The 15,248-nt window shown below is 54.6% G+C and overlaps 1 protein-coding gene across 4 annotated transcripts in view; it reads right to left on the reverse strand.

Moving 5' to 3' along the window:
- Positions 1-2,820: 2,820 nt before the first annotated feature.
- The window catches only part of ZNF185 (zinc finger protein 185 (LIM domain)), a 44,047-nt gene continuing 31,619 nt past the window's right edge, over positions 2,821-15,248 (reverse strand). For 2 of the 4 annotated variants that reach the window (XM_017814548.1, XM_017814531.1), the window contains 12 exons: positions 14,633-14,716; positions 13,983-14,063; positions 13,139-13,228; positions 12,506-12,658; positions 11,456-11,530; positions 11,140-11,235; positions 10,059-10,124; positions 8,382-8,450; positions 6,053-6,133; positions 5,180-5,282; positions 4,534-4,632; positions 2,821-3,828 (listed from right to left, as the gene is read on the reverse strand). In XM_017814548.1, the coding sequence (XP_017670037.1) occupies positions 4,534-4,632; positions 5,180-5,282; positions 6,053-6,133; positions 8,382-8,450; positions 10,059-10,124; positions 11,140-11,235; positions 11,456-11,530; positions 12,506-12,658; positions 13,139-13,228; positions 13,983-14,063; positions 14,633-14,716 (997 nt within the window). In that variant the 3' untranslated portion in view covers positions 2,821-3,828. The remainder of the gene's footprint in view (positions 3,829-4,533; positions 4,633-5,179; positions 5,283-6,052; positions 6,134-8,381; positions 8,451-10,058; positions 10,125-11,139; positions 11,236-11,455; positions 11,531-12,505; positions 12,659-13,138; positions 13,229-13,982; positions 14,064-14,632; positions 14,717-15,248) is intronic. The other 2 variants (XM_017814537.1, XM_017814553.1) reach the window with 2 other exon arrangements.

Here is a 15,248-nt window from a genome sequence, read left to right on the forward strand (position 1 = left end):
GTCCTGGGGGAAAATGTGGGGGAGTGACGGGGGAATGGGGGGGAGTGAGTGGATGGTCCTGAGGGGGGAATGGGGGTGAGAGGGTGAAAGATGGGGGTGATGGGGATATGGGGTGAGTGAGGAGGGAAAGGGGGTGAGTGAGGGGAAAAGGGAGTGAGGGGGAAGGGGTGAGTAAGGGGGACATGGGGGTGAGAGAGGGTAAAAGGGGTGAATGAAGGGAAAAGGGAGGGAGGGGGAAAGGGGAGAGTGATGGGGGAAAGGAGGTGCAGGATGAGGTGAGGGGGTGAAAGGGGCAGTGAGGGGGAAAGGGGATTTAGAGGGTAATGGAGCAGCTGGGGGGGGAAAGGGGGTGAGTGAGGAGAAAAGGGGCAAATGAGGGGAAGAGGGACGAGTGAAGGAGAAAAAGGGGAGTGAGGGGGAAGAGGATGAGGGGGAAAGGGACAAGTTGGGAAAAAGCAAGTGGGGGACAGGCGGTGAGAGGGAAAAGTGGAGAGTGAGGGGGAAAAGGGAGCAAGTGAGGGGAAAAGGGGCAAGGGAGGAAAATGGGGGAGTGAGAGGCGGGAAGGGGAGAGTGAGGAGGGGAAAGGGAATGAATGAGGGGCAAGGCAGAGGGCTGAGTGAGAAGGAAAGGGTCTCTCCCCGTGCATTGATGCGGAAAAAGACACAAAATAAAGCTTGGCCGGGATCTCCCGAAGCCCCGGGGAGTGTAAGGGCTCTTCAGGGCACTGTTTCATCAGGCAACAATAAAAACACCATCATTCTTCCGACATCTTCCTCCCCAACACACCCTCTGGCACCTTTTGATAAGCAGCACTGGATGTTTTGCAGCCACCAAGGCCAAGGGCTGTGAGCAGAATCTGTTTTATTTGTACCAGTCGGCCCCAACACCCAGTCCAGCCCTGGCACTTGTCAAGGTTTTTGCTGGTCCTGAGATGATTTTGTCGTTCTGTTAATTTTCAGGTGTTCTGGGAAGGCCTGGAACTGTGCAGAAAACGGGATCTCTGGGAGCAGGGTGCCCTGTGCCACCACACAGTGGCTGTGGTATCAGCTGGGGTTTGCCTCCATCTCTGTTCAGTCACTGGCAGCACGTTTCATAGCCATTCATTTATGTATTTATTTTACTTACATTTTATTTATATATTATTATTTCTTAATAAATAATAAATTATTATAAGTTAATTTATAATAAAGTATCTTATTAGTTGTTATGTTAATATATTAATAAAGAATAAGTTACTTTGTAATAATTTGTATTATATTATATTATTATTATTATTATATATTTATTATTACTATATATATTTGAGTTCATGTGAAGTAAACTAGTCAGGGTTTGTCCCCACAAGCAGCAGGATCCTGAGTGAAATAAGATCTTTCTGTGAAAGAAAATATGTCATGTAGGAGAAATCTGTGTGCAGGTGACCCTTCTCCACAGATACATGGGGATACCAGGAAATGGGAAGATTTCTCTCTTTAAATCAAAGTAACTTCTTTTTTGTTCATAAGGGGTAGGGGAGTAATTTTTCCAAAGTTCAGGCCAAAACAAATTACGAAGCATGACATTTAAGGGTTGCTGGAGGTTCCTTTTGGGTGATACAGGTTGTTAAGGGGGGAAAAACACCCCTTGAATCCTTTGTGATGCTGCACACGGTTATGGATGACAGTTCTGAGCTTGATCCCAGGAAATGTGTGAGGAAAGGACAAGGAGGACCCCCTGGACCAGCAATCCAGAGCCCTTGGTGGGCACAGGGAGGATTTCTCAGCTCAGGGCCCACTGAGGATCGTAAATTATGGAGCTGTAAAGGCTGGAAAAGCCCTCCAAGACCATCGAGTCCAACCCTTCCCCAGCACTGCCAAGGCCACCACTGACCTGTGTCCCCAAGTGTCACATCCACAGGGCTGTTAAATCCCTCCAGGGATGGATGGGAACTCCACCCCTGCCCTGGGCAGTTGTGCCAGGGTTGGACAATGTTTTTGTGAAGGAATTTTCCCAACATACAACCTAAACCTGTCCTGGCACAGCCTGAGGCCGTTCCCTCTCCTCCTGTCCCTTGTTCCCTGGGAGCAGAGCCCGGCCCCCCTCACATCCCCCCTCCTTTCAGGGACTTGCAGAGCCAGAAGGTCCCCCCTGAGCCTCCTTTTCTCCAGGCTGAGCCCCCCCAGCTGCTCCCAAACACAGAGCACTGGGGATCAGGGCTCCCTTTCCCCAGGAAATCCCAGGTTTTTAGGACAACCAACCAACTGAAATTTGTGGAGAAGAGCAGCCCATACTTGCCGAGCCCAGCCCAGCTTTGAGGACGTCCTGCCTGGCGCTCCTGCTGCTCCTCCAGCAGAGCCTTGGCTGACTTCAGGGATGGGCCACCAAGGAGCACAAATGGCACAGCCCATGAGCTCGGAGGGCACCGACAGGAGATGTGACACGAGACACAGGGCAGGGAGGGACACGAGAGCTGAGGCTGTTTATTAGAGCTGAACGCTGAGGGGAGACAATTCCCAGAGGAGACGCGGAGCTGGGGGGAGACTGCGGAACATGGGCAGCTCCTGCTCCTTGTAAGGCTGTCAGGAACACTGGAACCATCCAGGAACACATTCCTTCTGCAGCTTATCTTCTGCTTTGGTACTTTAAACAATCCCCCCCCAGCCCTGGCGGAGCAGGGGCTGCACCAGTCCACCCCCACCACCGGGACTGGTCCCAGTAAGGAACTTCTGGATGTGGTTTCCACACATTCTTCCCTGGGAGGGTGGGGACGCCCTGGCACAGGTTGCCCAGAGAAGCTGTGGCTGCCCCATCCCTGGAAGTGTCCAAGGTCAGGTCTGGTGTCCACCTGGGCTAGTGGAAGGTGTCCCTGCCCCTGGCAGGGGGTGGAACTGGATGGGCTTTAAGGTCCCTTCCCACCCAAACCATTCTGGGATTCTCTGCTTCCCGATGCTTCCCACGGGAAAACAGGAGGTCTGGACGCTTTTAAAACACAGAGGCTGACTTTCAGGATTTGGCATCCAGCATTCCCAGCTTCTGAATTAAGAGCTAAAAGGACACAATTCTGATTTCTGTGAGTGAGCATTTGTGCTGTAAATAATTCACAGCGATGAGGGGCACTGGGCAAAGCCTTGGGAGGAGTGGGGGGACACTGGGATTTCAGTGGAGCTCTTTTTGGGAGAGGGAATGGAGATGCCCCTTCTCTGGCACGTGAGACACCTGCCCTCAGAGCTGGGTTAAAGGAGCAGGGGAAGGACAGTGTTATCTTCCCAAACAGGCAGCACTTGAGGAGGCGGAAGAGGAATTAAAGCTGACACACAATTAGAGTAGAGCCAGTCTGCCAGTGCTCCTGGAATCCCATGGAAAGCAAATGGAAATCAGGCAGAAGCTATTCCTAGGCTGAATTTGGGGGTGAAAGAAGTAGAAATAGGCTTTTGCTAAGAACTAAATTCAAACCCTTCCCAAGAATCCAAATTTAGTGTTGAAGGCTCCCGGTGCTCATGTGCCAGCTCCCACAGCCCGGCTGCACATGGGAAAGAAGGAAAAATAGAAGCAGGAAAGGCCCGTGGCAATGAGCTACCATAAACCTGAGGAGCTCTGCCTGACTCCCAGACCTTTGGAAAACCAGATCTTTGAGGATGAGGCTGCCTTGTCTCATTCCCATCGTTGTCTCCGTGCAGGTGACAGTGACAGGGTGTTACACTCACTCATTGCCAGGGGGCAGCGAGAGGGGAAAGAACTGGAGGAAAGCAGGAGCAGGAATTCTGCTATCTTGGCCAGTCAGGAGCTGCCAGCTATATTCCAATGCTGCTGTGGACTTCCAGGGGCTGCCTTCCCAGCTCTGCAGAACCCTGGAAGCAGATAAGGAGCAGGTGAGCACATGGAGCAGGGTGAATGGAGGTCAGTGGGGCAGGGATGGGCTCACCAGTCACATCACATTACAAGGAACAAGGAGCAGTGAGGCAGGAGCCCCTTTCCCTCCTCCTCCTTCTCTCAGCAGCAGGAGGACAGGAGGCCTCTACAACCCAGTGCAGGAGCTGCCATGGTGCCTCCTGCCCCTTCCAGCTAATCAGACAAAACCAAACCATGTCCAGCCCACTGATCTGTTGGCAGAGTGTCCAGCTCCAGTTTTCCCAAAGGTTTTCCTCTCAAAGGATCTTTACACAAAGGAGTAGCTGCACCTGCCACCGAAGTGCTGCTCCTTGTCAGAGGAATGTTACAGCTCCAAACCCCCCGCAGCAGGTCAGTCCAGGACACAGGGAGGGACCTTTAATCACCTCCCAGGAGGACTCTCTACCTCTGAGGGACACTTCTGCCATCACTCGAGCCAGCCCCTGCCTGTCACCCCCGGGAAGCTGTTTGTCACCAAGATTCTGGCTCCAACTAACACCCCCCAGGACCAGCTCGAGCGTAATTCTGCAACAAGGTCACTGCTTCCCACTGAAGGGCCACAGGAAGATCCCAGCATGGATCTCTCAGGGTTTAAATGCCCTTCAGTCAGGGAACCCTGAGCTCTCACCCCCTGCTGACCCCAGAAAGGGGCACTGCAAACTCACCTAGAAGAGTTTCTCGTAGCATTTGTCGCAGTGCACAATGTCCCGGTGGATGAATATTTTATCCAGGAGATCTCCCATTGCTTTGTGGCAAATTCCACACTGCCAAAGGGAAAACAAGGAAGTCGGACAGCAACCAAAGCCCCACACAGTCATGACAGCAGGGAGAGAACAATCTCTGCATCGTTTTGTAAGGGGCTGAGGGTGTGACCTTTGAGGCTGAACAGCAAAATGGACCGGGAGGCCTCCTCCTCCCACCCTCCCCATCCCTCCTCCTCCCACCCTCCCCATCCCCACAGACTTTCCCTGTAAACTTTGCAAGCTTTGAGGCTTCAGCCAGCCCTGTGCTGGGGCACAGAGGCCACAAAGCAGCAAGTCTGCCCCAGGGACAGCGACATGAGGGGGTCCTGAGTGTGCTGTTAATGATAAAGAATCCTCCTTGTTCTAACACACATTTATTCCAGCACCTGAAAAACTTGTGGGGATGCAACCAACCCCTGGGACTGCCCAACTTCGTTTGCCCTGACGCGACGCAAGGATTTGGCACACGCTGGATCCATCACTCTGAAAGCCTGAGGATGGAATTTGCACCAATATCCTCCCTCCCCCTCCGTTCCCAGCAGCTCAGGGAAGCAGCAGAGGGGTTTACCCTGAAGCAGTACTCGTGGCAGCGGATGTTCAGGTGCTCTATGATGATCTTGGGGCAGTCTCGGATCTCACGGCTGCAGTAGCTGCACACGGGGTCACTGGACCTGGGCAGGACAGAAGGACGGATTCCTCTGCAACACCAGCTGGTTCCAGTCCCAGCACTGGTGGCAGAGGCTTTTACCAACCCCTGTGAGCAACCAGCTCCCACATGTGGCAAGTGACAGTACAGAGGGACACGTGCTGTCCCAGGGGTGCAGGACAGGTCTTAGAATCATGGAGTGGTTTGGGTTGGGAAGAACCTTAAAGCTCATCTCCTTCCACCCTCCTCCCGTGGGCAAGGTCACCTTCCACCAGCCCAGGTTGCTCCAAGCCCCGTCCAACCTGGCCTTGGACACTTCCAGGGATGGGGCAGCCACAGCTTCTCTGGGCAACCTGTGCCAGGGCCTCCCCACCCTCCCAGGGAAGAATTTCCTCCTAATATCCCATATAAACCTACTCTCTGTCAGTTTGAAGCCATTCCCTGTGTCCTGTCACTCCAGGCCCTTGGAAATAGTCTCCCTCCATCTTTCTTGCAGGCTCCTTTCAGGTCCTGGCAGGCCACAATTCGGTCACCCCAAAGCTTCTCTTCTCCAGACTGAACAATCCCAACTCTCTCAACCTTTCCTCCCAGCAGTGCTGCTCCATCCCTCTGATCTCCTTCCTGGCCTCCTCTGGCCTCTCTGACTTCAAGGCAATGCCATTGTATTTTCCAAAGATCCCTCCATGCTGCTGTTCCACCAACCCCCCCCTCCAGTATCCTCAAAAAATCAAACCCTTCCAGTCATTTCTGGGCCAGGGTTTGCTGAGCCCCCCAAGGCAGCCCCAGCTGTCCTACCTGTGCAGGGGAACACTGGACAGGTAACTGTGGTGGCTGTAGCTGGCTCTGTCCACATCAGTCAGATCCACAAGGCTGCCACTGGAGATGGAGAAAACACAGGAAGAGAATCTCAGCTGGAATCATGAACCATGAATGCAGGGATCTGGAATGTCCCAGCACCTGTTCCTTGGGGAGAAGCTCCCCAAGTTTCCTTCCCAGCAGGTCAGCATAGGACACGAGGAAGGACATTTAATCACCTTTAATTACAACTCTGCACCTCTAAGGGACATTGGGAACATCCTGGAGGAGGGAGGGAGCAGGAGGAAGCAGTTTCTTTCCCTGCACCATCATTTAGTGTTGCCCTTTCCATCAGGGAAATGCCTTTCCAGGGCTGGTTAGAGGGTCAGGCAGCCCGTGCTGGGGGTCCCACTCCAGGAGCTGGGAAATGGAGCTCAGGAAGGGGCTGAGAAGAGCCAAAAACTTGGGCAGTGGAAGCTCCCTCTGCTCTCTCCCTTCTCCAATATATTCCCAACCCCATGCTCCCACCCCTTGCCAGCCATCAGACCACCCACCAAACAGGTTATCTCATTAAAAAGTCAGAAAAGGCAGGATTAGGTGAGCTGGGAGCAGGGACACAAGGAGGGGGAGCATATTTTCCACTGGCAAAATCCTGCACCGGTGGCTGGACCAGCAAAGCTGTGAAATCCTGCCTCCAAAACACTCACCAGCAACACTCCTCTGGATGTTCTCTGGAAATAGGACCTGTTTTCATTGCTCACTGAACTCCCAAACCCTGCCCTATTCTGCAGGAAAAGGCAGGGAGCACATCCCTAGTCTCACCCAGCTGAGTGTTCCCTCCCTGCCTGGCTTTCCTGGATATTTGGCTTATCTTGGGCTGCTGACAGCGGCTTTGCTGAGCTCCAGGACAGGCTGGAGATTTCCAGGCTGTAATCAGCTCCCCCAGGAATGCCAGCACAGCGCTGAGGGAGGCTCAGTGCCAGCGGGGAAGCATCAAACTGGGGTTAACTGGTGCCACAGCACTGGAAGGATGATTTCCATCGGGCCAAACCCTGCTCTGGGCCACGCTCCTGCCAGTCTGGAGCAGCTTCCCTCAGTTACCTTCAAGCGGAACACAGAAGACTGAAGATTTAACACAGAAGACTGAAGATTTAAGCTTGAAAACGGCCTAATTTAACTTTTTTAATCTCGAAAAATAACTTTTTTTGAGCGAGAACCCCCAACCTCCACGTTTTGCTCACCACTCCCAACCCTTTGTTTCCATGTTCAGGTGCCCGGTGAAGCCTCACGGTGGCCAAATATGCAGCCTAAAAACCTGCAGGGTGGTGTTTGCATCCTGCTCCAAGGGGAGCTTCCCTGCCCCCCGGGAGCGGTGGGACAGAGGGATGAGTTGTCACAACGGGTCCTCACCCAGCAAAACTCTGCTCCCCAATTAACAAGGCTAATTAACTCCGGAACTCCGAGTGCTCCAGCCCCTGGAGCCGGGCAGGGGGTGTGAGCTGGCAAAGCTGCGCGCTGGGCCGGGCACGTGTGTGTGACACGGGGGTGTGACACGGGGGTGTGACACGGGGGTGTGACACGGGGGTGTGACACGGGGGTGTGACACGTGGGTGTGACACGGGGGTGTGACACAAGTGTGTGACACGGGGGTGTGACACGTGGGTGTGACACAAGTGTGTGACACGGGGGTGTGACACGGGGGTGTGACACGTGGGTGTGACACGTGTGTGTGACACGTGGGTGTGACACGGGGGTGTGACACAAGTGTGTGACACGGGGGTGTGACACAAGTGTGTGACACGGGGGTGTGACACGTGGGTGTGACACGTGGGTGTGACACGAGTGTGTGACATGGGGGTGTGACACGGGGGTGTGTCACGGGGGTGTGACACAAGTGTGTGACATGGGGGTGTGACACGGGGGTGTGTCACGTGGGTGTGACACAAGTGTGTGATGTGTGTGTGACACGTGGGTGTGACACAAGTGTGTGACACGTTTGTGTGAGACACGGGGGTGTGACACGTGGGTGTGACACAAGTGTGTGACACAAGTGTGTGACACAAGTGTGTGACACAAGTGTGTGACGTGGGTGTGACACGTGGGTGTGACACATGGGTGTGACACGTGGGTGTGACACGTGGGTGTGACACAAGTGTGTGACACGAGTGTGTGACATGGGGGTGACACAAGTGTGTGACACGAGTGTGTGACACGTGTGTGTGACACATGGGTGTGACACAAGTGTGTGACACGAGTGTGTGACACGTGTGTGTGACACAAGCGTGTGACACGCGGGTGACACGCGAGTGTCCCCGGCCGCTCCTCGTACCTTCCGTAGTGGGGGGAGGCTGGAAAGCCGCCGGTGTTCACGTACTCCTTCACAAAGAGGATCCCCCTCCTAAGGAACCAGAACGGGAAGCATTTGCATGAGAAAAGAGTGGAGCTAATGAGAGACCACGCGTGTGTGTGCCGGGACACGGGACGGGATGCTGTTGTCCCGGGATAAATCCCGGAGAGCGAGCATTGCTGCTAAAGAACACCTAATACACTCCTCTAATTACCCCACCAAAACAAATCAAGTTAATTAGGAAGAATGGGATGCATAATGTAACCCTTTCATCCAGTTATCCGCCGGTTTTGCAGGGATAAGTCCTTCCCAGCTCGTGTCAGGATTATGCACACAATGAGCGCGGAGAGAGCTCGCGGTTCTGCCCGCGGGCACCAAACCCGACTGGCACAGCGCTGCTTCCCGGCGCTGCTCCGCCTCTGGAATACCCCCAGGGTTTTCAGCCAGCGCTGGTTTGTCTGGGGATGGTTTTGCTCCCTTTGCATATTCATATCCCCGCCTCTCCCCGCTCCCGGTTTCAGAATTCCATGCCCCCTGTGCGTGCAACTGTGCCCAGGCTGAGCTCTGCCCTGTGCCCCCAGCTCTGCCTGCAACCACGACACGAACTCATCAGGCTCCTTCTCCGCGGGGCATTTTCACTGCTGCCTAAAAGCTACAATTAATCCTCTCTCCTTACACGGGCAAACTAAGCCCTGGCACAGCTGAGGAAAGAAAAGCTCGTCTTTGTATTTTTTTAACTGAGGAAAAAACACTTTCTGTGTCATAGAAACATGAATCCCAGAATGGTTTGGGTTGGAAGGGCCCTTAAAGATCATCTAAAAGGACCTTAAAGCTCATCTTGTTCCACCCCATGGGCAGGGACACCTTCCACCAGCCCAGGTTGCTCCAAGCCCTGTCCAACCTGGCCTTGGACACTTCCAGGGATGGGGCAGCCACAGCTTCTCTGGGAAATCCATTCCAGCACCTCACCACCCTCCCAGGGAAGAATTCCTTCTTCAAGACACTCTCATCTCCAATTCTAATGTGGAATATTGATGGGTCTGAGCTACTGAATAACTTTAGATAGAATCCCAGGATTGTTAAGGTTGGAAAAGATCCCCAAGTCCAACTGTCAGCCCAGCAGCACCACCATGGTCACCACTAACCCATGTTCCCAGGGGCCACATCCACAAGTTTTCTGAACACTTCCAAGGGATAGGGACTCCACCCCTGCCCTGGGCAGCTGGGCCAGGGCTGGACAACCCTGTCCATGGAGAAATTTTTCCAATATCACACCTAACCCTCCCCTGGGAGCTTGAGGTTGTTCCATCTCCTCCTGTCCCTGGAAGCAGAGCCCGATCCCCCCCGGCTCCCCCCTCCTGTCAGGGGGTTGCAGAGCCAGAAGGTCCCCCCTGAGCCTCCTTTTCTCCAGACTGAGCCCCCTCAGCTCCCTCAGCCGCTCCTGCTGCTCCAGCCCCTTCCCCAGCTCCGTTCCCTTCCCTGCACACGCTCCAGCCCCTCAATGTCCTTCTTGTGAAGGGCCCAAAACTGCCCCAGCACTGGAAATGCCTCAGCAGTGCCAGCACAGGGACGGGCACTGCCCTGGTCCTGCTGCCACAGGTGCCAAAGGCTGGGATGCCCCCCCTCCCAGGATGGTTCTGTGCCCCCTTGGCTCTTTACCCGGCAGTGCTGGAGTCAGGATGGAACCCGGGGCTGGAGAGCCTCTCACTGGAACTGGAGAGGAGCCTGGTGGGAGAGGGAAAATCTGTGAGCCACCACAGGAGCCAAGCTGGCAGGAGAGGACCTACCCCTGCTGCTGGGAGGGCAGGTTGATATCACAGCCCTTAACTGGCACCAAACCAGCTCCTTTTCTGCTTCCCTGGAGAAGGGGTTTGGAAAAGTCTCATTTATAGGGCCATGGGAGAGATGATCGATAAGGACAACAAGATCTTCCAATAAGGACAGACTCCAAGTGAGTCAGGCAGCTCTGGAGGGATTTGGCACGGGATGTGCAGCAGGAGAGGAGCACATGGCCGTGGTGGCCAAAGCCAACACCACTGTCCCCAGGCCAGTCCTTGGAAAAGCTGCAGGAGGGGAAAGGTGGCAAAACTATGGAAAACAGCCTGGCCCGTTGGCTCAGCCATGAGACCTGGGCTGTTTGCCTTGCAGGGAGGAGGCTGCTCTTTCCTGGAGCCATTCCAAGGCTATCCAGGGATCCTGTGCCTCCTCTTCACACCCACAACATAGTGCCCAGTCCAGATCCAACACTCAGCCCCGTGGTGGCCCCATACACGTGGGTGGGCTGGCACTGCCAGGAGGGACTGCAGGAAGCCCAGGGCAATGGTATTCCATACTGGATAGCTCCTGCCCTTCCAACAGCCCCCTTCTGGGAGCAGTTCAGTCGTTTGATCAGTGACTTTCTGGGGACACTGATCTTGTCTCTGAACATCTCTCTTCACTTTGAGCTCTTTTTTCCCGTAGCAAAAGCCAGTTCTTGGCCAGGCACCAGCTCTCCATCGTCCTGCCCCTCTGCTCTGGCATCCCACATGGTGGGAAACCTCCAGAGACCAGAGACGGATGTATTCCAGGCCCTGTGCTGGGCAGCTTTTGCTAGGAATGCTTTAAGAGTAGGTCTGTGCCTCTGGAATGGTTTCCACTCCCTGGAAACCGTTTCTCTCTTAGCTCTTGGCTTTGCTTCCTGGCTTCTCTTCCCCAGATTTCATGGAAGTTTCCCTCACAACCACCACAGCTGCCCGTTTACCTGGTGCTGTTGTAGTTCAGGCTGTCCATGTAGAACGGCACCCTGTGGCTTCTCTGGGCCATGGACATGCTGGGATCCCTGGGAAGGGAGTCATGGCTGCGGGAAGGAAGTGGTGCAGTCTCAGGCTCTGACCCTGGGCACGTGAGGGATCCTCACAAGTGCTGGGGATCTTGGCTGAATGTCCCTGCTGGGCCCCAAACTCCCCCACACTCCACAGGCATCGCCCGCTCGGGGAATGGGGACATCCCAATGGATGAGCAAAGGGAGCAGTGGGGTGGTTTGGGGTTTGAAAGGTTTGGATGCCCCCCTGACTCACCGCCCAGCCGGGGGGGTGAACTCCCCGTGCCCCCTGGCACCGTCGGAAACTCTCCCTTCGGGATCCAGGGTGGGTCTGGCGAGGAAGAGCAAAGCCCTGAGCACGTTGTAGTGCCTGGAATCCCCCCCCAGCAGTGCCCACCATGGCTCTGTCTGCTGGCTGTCGATGCTCTCAGAGGTCTTTTCCAACCACAGGGATTCCATGATTCCCTGGTGCATTCCCTCCACACCCCACATTCCACGGCCAGGAGAGCAGCCCCCAAACCCAACCCCTGAGCATCGGGACATATCCAACGGATATATCCAAGACTGTTTCCTTCCCACTGCCCCCCCTCCACGTGCTGCCAGCCCTGCCCATTTTCCCTTTTCCAAGCCAGAAATCCTTAGAAGAATGGCTTTAACCCATGGGCACAGCTCAGGCTCTTTCCACAGGGAAAATGAGCCCATGGCTGATGGTCATGTGAGGGCAGGGTTAGGTGGATATTGGGAAGGAATTCCTGGCTGGGAGGGTGGGGAAGCCCTGGCACAGGTTGCCCAGAGGAGCTGTGGCTGCCCCATCCCTGGAAGTGTCCAAGGCCAGGTTGGATGGGGTTTGGAGCAACCTGGGCCAGTGGAAGATGTCCCTGCCCATGGCAGGGGGTGGGACTGGATGGGCTTTAAGGTTTCCAGCCCAAACCACTCCATGATTCCCTGATTCTGTGAAATGTTGTCTCCAACCCTGCCAGCTGAGTTGAGGAGGATCTCAAGGCTCTCAGGAGGATTTTAATTCCAAGGCCCAGAGCTGCTGCTGGTGAGGTAGGAATGTCTCCCCCAAAGTTCCTCACGTTGTACTTTGGCCCAGGTGCACAGTCCTGTGACAGGCCCAAATCCATGAGGATTTAATACTGCTGTTCCCTCTGGGAACAAAATCCTGTTCTCACTCCTCGATGGTACAACCTGGAGCAGAGTTTCTGTCAGACCATTCTGTACCAGCAGCTTTCCCTGTCTCTGCATCTTAAACCCTCCATGCCCAAACCTTTCACCCCCAAACCCTCCATCCCCAAACCCTCACCTCCTGGTGCTGAACACTTGGCTGTCCACGTAGGCCGGGATCCTGTGGCTGGGAGCTGTCCCAAAGAAGGGCTGGGGGTCCTGGTACAGGGGCACAGGGTGCTGGCTCTCATGGGCACTGAGAACACTCTCTCTGGAGCTGAAGTCAGACCTGCTGAAGAATTAAAACCAATTTGACCATAAAGCCAAAGACTGCCTGTGCTCTGCCCCCCTCACACAGGGGCTGGGGGTTTGCCAAGGCTGGATCCTGCCTCTTCCTACAGGCAAGAAGGAGAACCTGGGACACGATTTTTTTAAGAGAAACACAGAATCCCAAAGCAGTTTGGGTTGGGAGGGACTTTAAAGCTCATTTCATTCCACCAGGGACACCTTCCACTAGCCCAGGTTGCTCCAATCAGGCCTTGGACACTTCCAAGGATGGGGCAGCCACAGCTTCTCTGGGCAACCTGTGCCAGGGCCTCCCCACCCTCACAGGGAACAATTCTTTTCTAGGTTCCTTTGGTGAATATCATTGGATTAGGCACATTTACTGGGGCCAGGACTTCATCCAGGTGTGTATCAAGGAGCCGGAAAGGCAAAGGACGATGGTTTGGGAGCCACTGATGGCAGAAGCAAAGGGACATTCCCACTGTACCTGGCTGCCCCTGGGCCAGGCTCACTGTGCCTCCAGTCCTGGGGACCATCTGTGGTGGGGATGGTTTGATCCTCGTGGGCTGGAGTGACCCTGGGTGGGGAGGAAAGAGCTGCATCAGCTCCAGAACCTGTGTCTGAGCCTGTCCCCTGAGGGAGGAAATGTAGGGACAGGGTGGTTATAGAATCCTAAAATCCCAGAATGGTTTGTGCTGGAAGGGACCTCAAAGATCATCCAGTTCCACCCCCTGCTGTGGGCAGGGACACCTTCCACCAGCCCAGGTTGCCCCAACCTGGCCTTGGACACTTCCAGGGATGGGGCAGCCACAGCTTCTCTGGGAAATCCATTCCAGCACCTCCCCACCCTCACAACCAACAATTCCTTCCCAATATCCCATCTAACCCTGCCCTCTGGCAGTGGGAAGCCATTCCCTGTGTCCTGTCCCCCCATCCCTTGTCCCCAGTCCCTCTCCAGCTCTCCTGGAGCCCCTTTAGGCCCTGCAAGGGGCTCTCAGCTCTCCCTGGAGCCTTCTCTTCTCCCGGTGAACACCCCCAGCTCTCCCAGCCTAGCTCCAGAGCAGAGAGGCTCCAGCCCTTGGAGCATCTCCATGGCCTCCTCTGGACTCCTCCAGCAGCTCCACATCCTTCTGATGTTCAGCTGCAACAACTCCTGTGTGAAATCCCTGCAGAGCTGAGGGTCTGGGATGAGGGGGCAAAGGTGGCCCTGGCAGTTTATGTTGGTTTGGGAATTCACTAAGCCAAGAAATGAACATTTGTGATGCCTTTGGACAGGGCAGCAGGAGAACTCTGGGGGTGGGAGGCACTATCCTGGTTCCCTGACTCCCCACCTGTCCCGGCGTGGCTCCGACTCGTCGGCACGTGGGGTCTCTGGAGCAGGGGTGCTGCTTCCTCCAGGTCCAGAGCTGGACCTGCCAAGACAGGAGACCCTTTAGAGTCTGCAGAAGCACCACTGTGCCCAGAATTCCTGTGGGATGTAGATGCAGCCTCAAGAAAAGTGCAATATCCCTTCATAGGAATGTGCCAGATGGAATCATGGAATCGTTCAGGTTGGAAAAGCCCTCCAAGATCATCAAGTCCCACCCTCAACTCAGCCCCACCACCATGTTCACCATGAAACCACGTCCTCAGATAATCCAAACAAGACAGAGGGAAAATCCAGACCTGTTAGAAAACAGGGCTGAAAGAAAAGAGAAATAAAGCTCCTGATGGGCTTCAGTTCCCTGTTTACCCTTCCCAAACTTGACACCTGAATTCTGGGTGTTTAGTTGCAACTATCATGGGTTATCCAGCAGTCCTGTGTTCTGTTTCAGTCTGCTCAGGGTGTTTGATGGCCTTGTTTGGGTCCTCAGCTCCCTCCTCCCAGCGTGGGGACTCCCAGCCCCAACCCCAGCACCCTCAGTCCCTCCTCCAGAACCCCCTGCAGCAAATCCCTCCGTGTTCTGCCATCAGGAAAAGCAAATCCCAGTCTTTCTCTTGCCTTCTTTCCGTGAATTCTTCGCTCCTCACGTGGAATGACATCCCCTTGTCCATGTCCCTGCTCCCACCAGTGCTGTCCTGGGACCTGGGGAGAGGAACACTCTGCTTTACACCTCCGGGTGAAGACGTTGCTCACTGAGACACATGTGAGGAAGCCCAACTTGACCAAAAGCCTCAACTCTTTCAAATTTAGGGGGAAAATACAGACAAAAGCAAAGAAATCCTCAAAGTCCTTCCATTTGGACACTCAGCCCTGCCTGGGGAAGTTCAGAACGAGACCCAGGGTTACCACAGAGGTGTCACCCCATGCCAAATTTTATTGCTTCTGTTGGCACATGTCCCTAGAGACAGGCTCTGCTCCCAAATTTAAGGTCTAGGCAGCAAATCCTGGCAGTCCAGCTGGACAGGGTTTGCTGGCTCCAGCTAAGGAGGATCTTTTCTCCCAGGTTTTCCTATAAAACCCTGACAAAAGGTTCACCCAGCAGAAGCAGCGCTAGAATCGGGCACAAAAGTGTCCCCACGTTGCACAAGTGGAGGTTTAGGTTGGACATCAGGGAAAATTTCTTCGTGGAAAGGGTTGTAAAGCACTAGAATGGGTTGCCCAGGGCAGTGGTGGA

This window comes from Lepidothrix coronata, unplaced genomic scaffold (assembly GCF_001604755.1).
Source record: "Lepidothrix coronata isolate B3197 unplaced genomic scaffold, Lepidothrix_coronata-1.0 Scaffold2, whole genome shotgun sequence".
NCBI classification, from domain to species: Eukaryota; Metazoa; Chordata; class Aves; order Passeriformes; family Pipridae; genus Lepidothrix; species Lepidothrix coronata.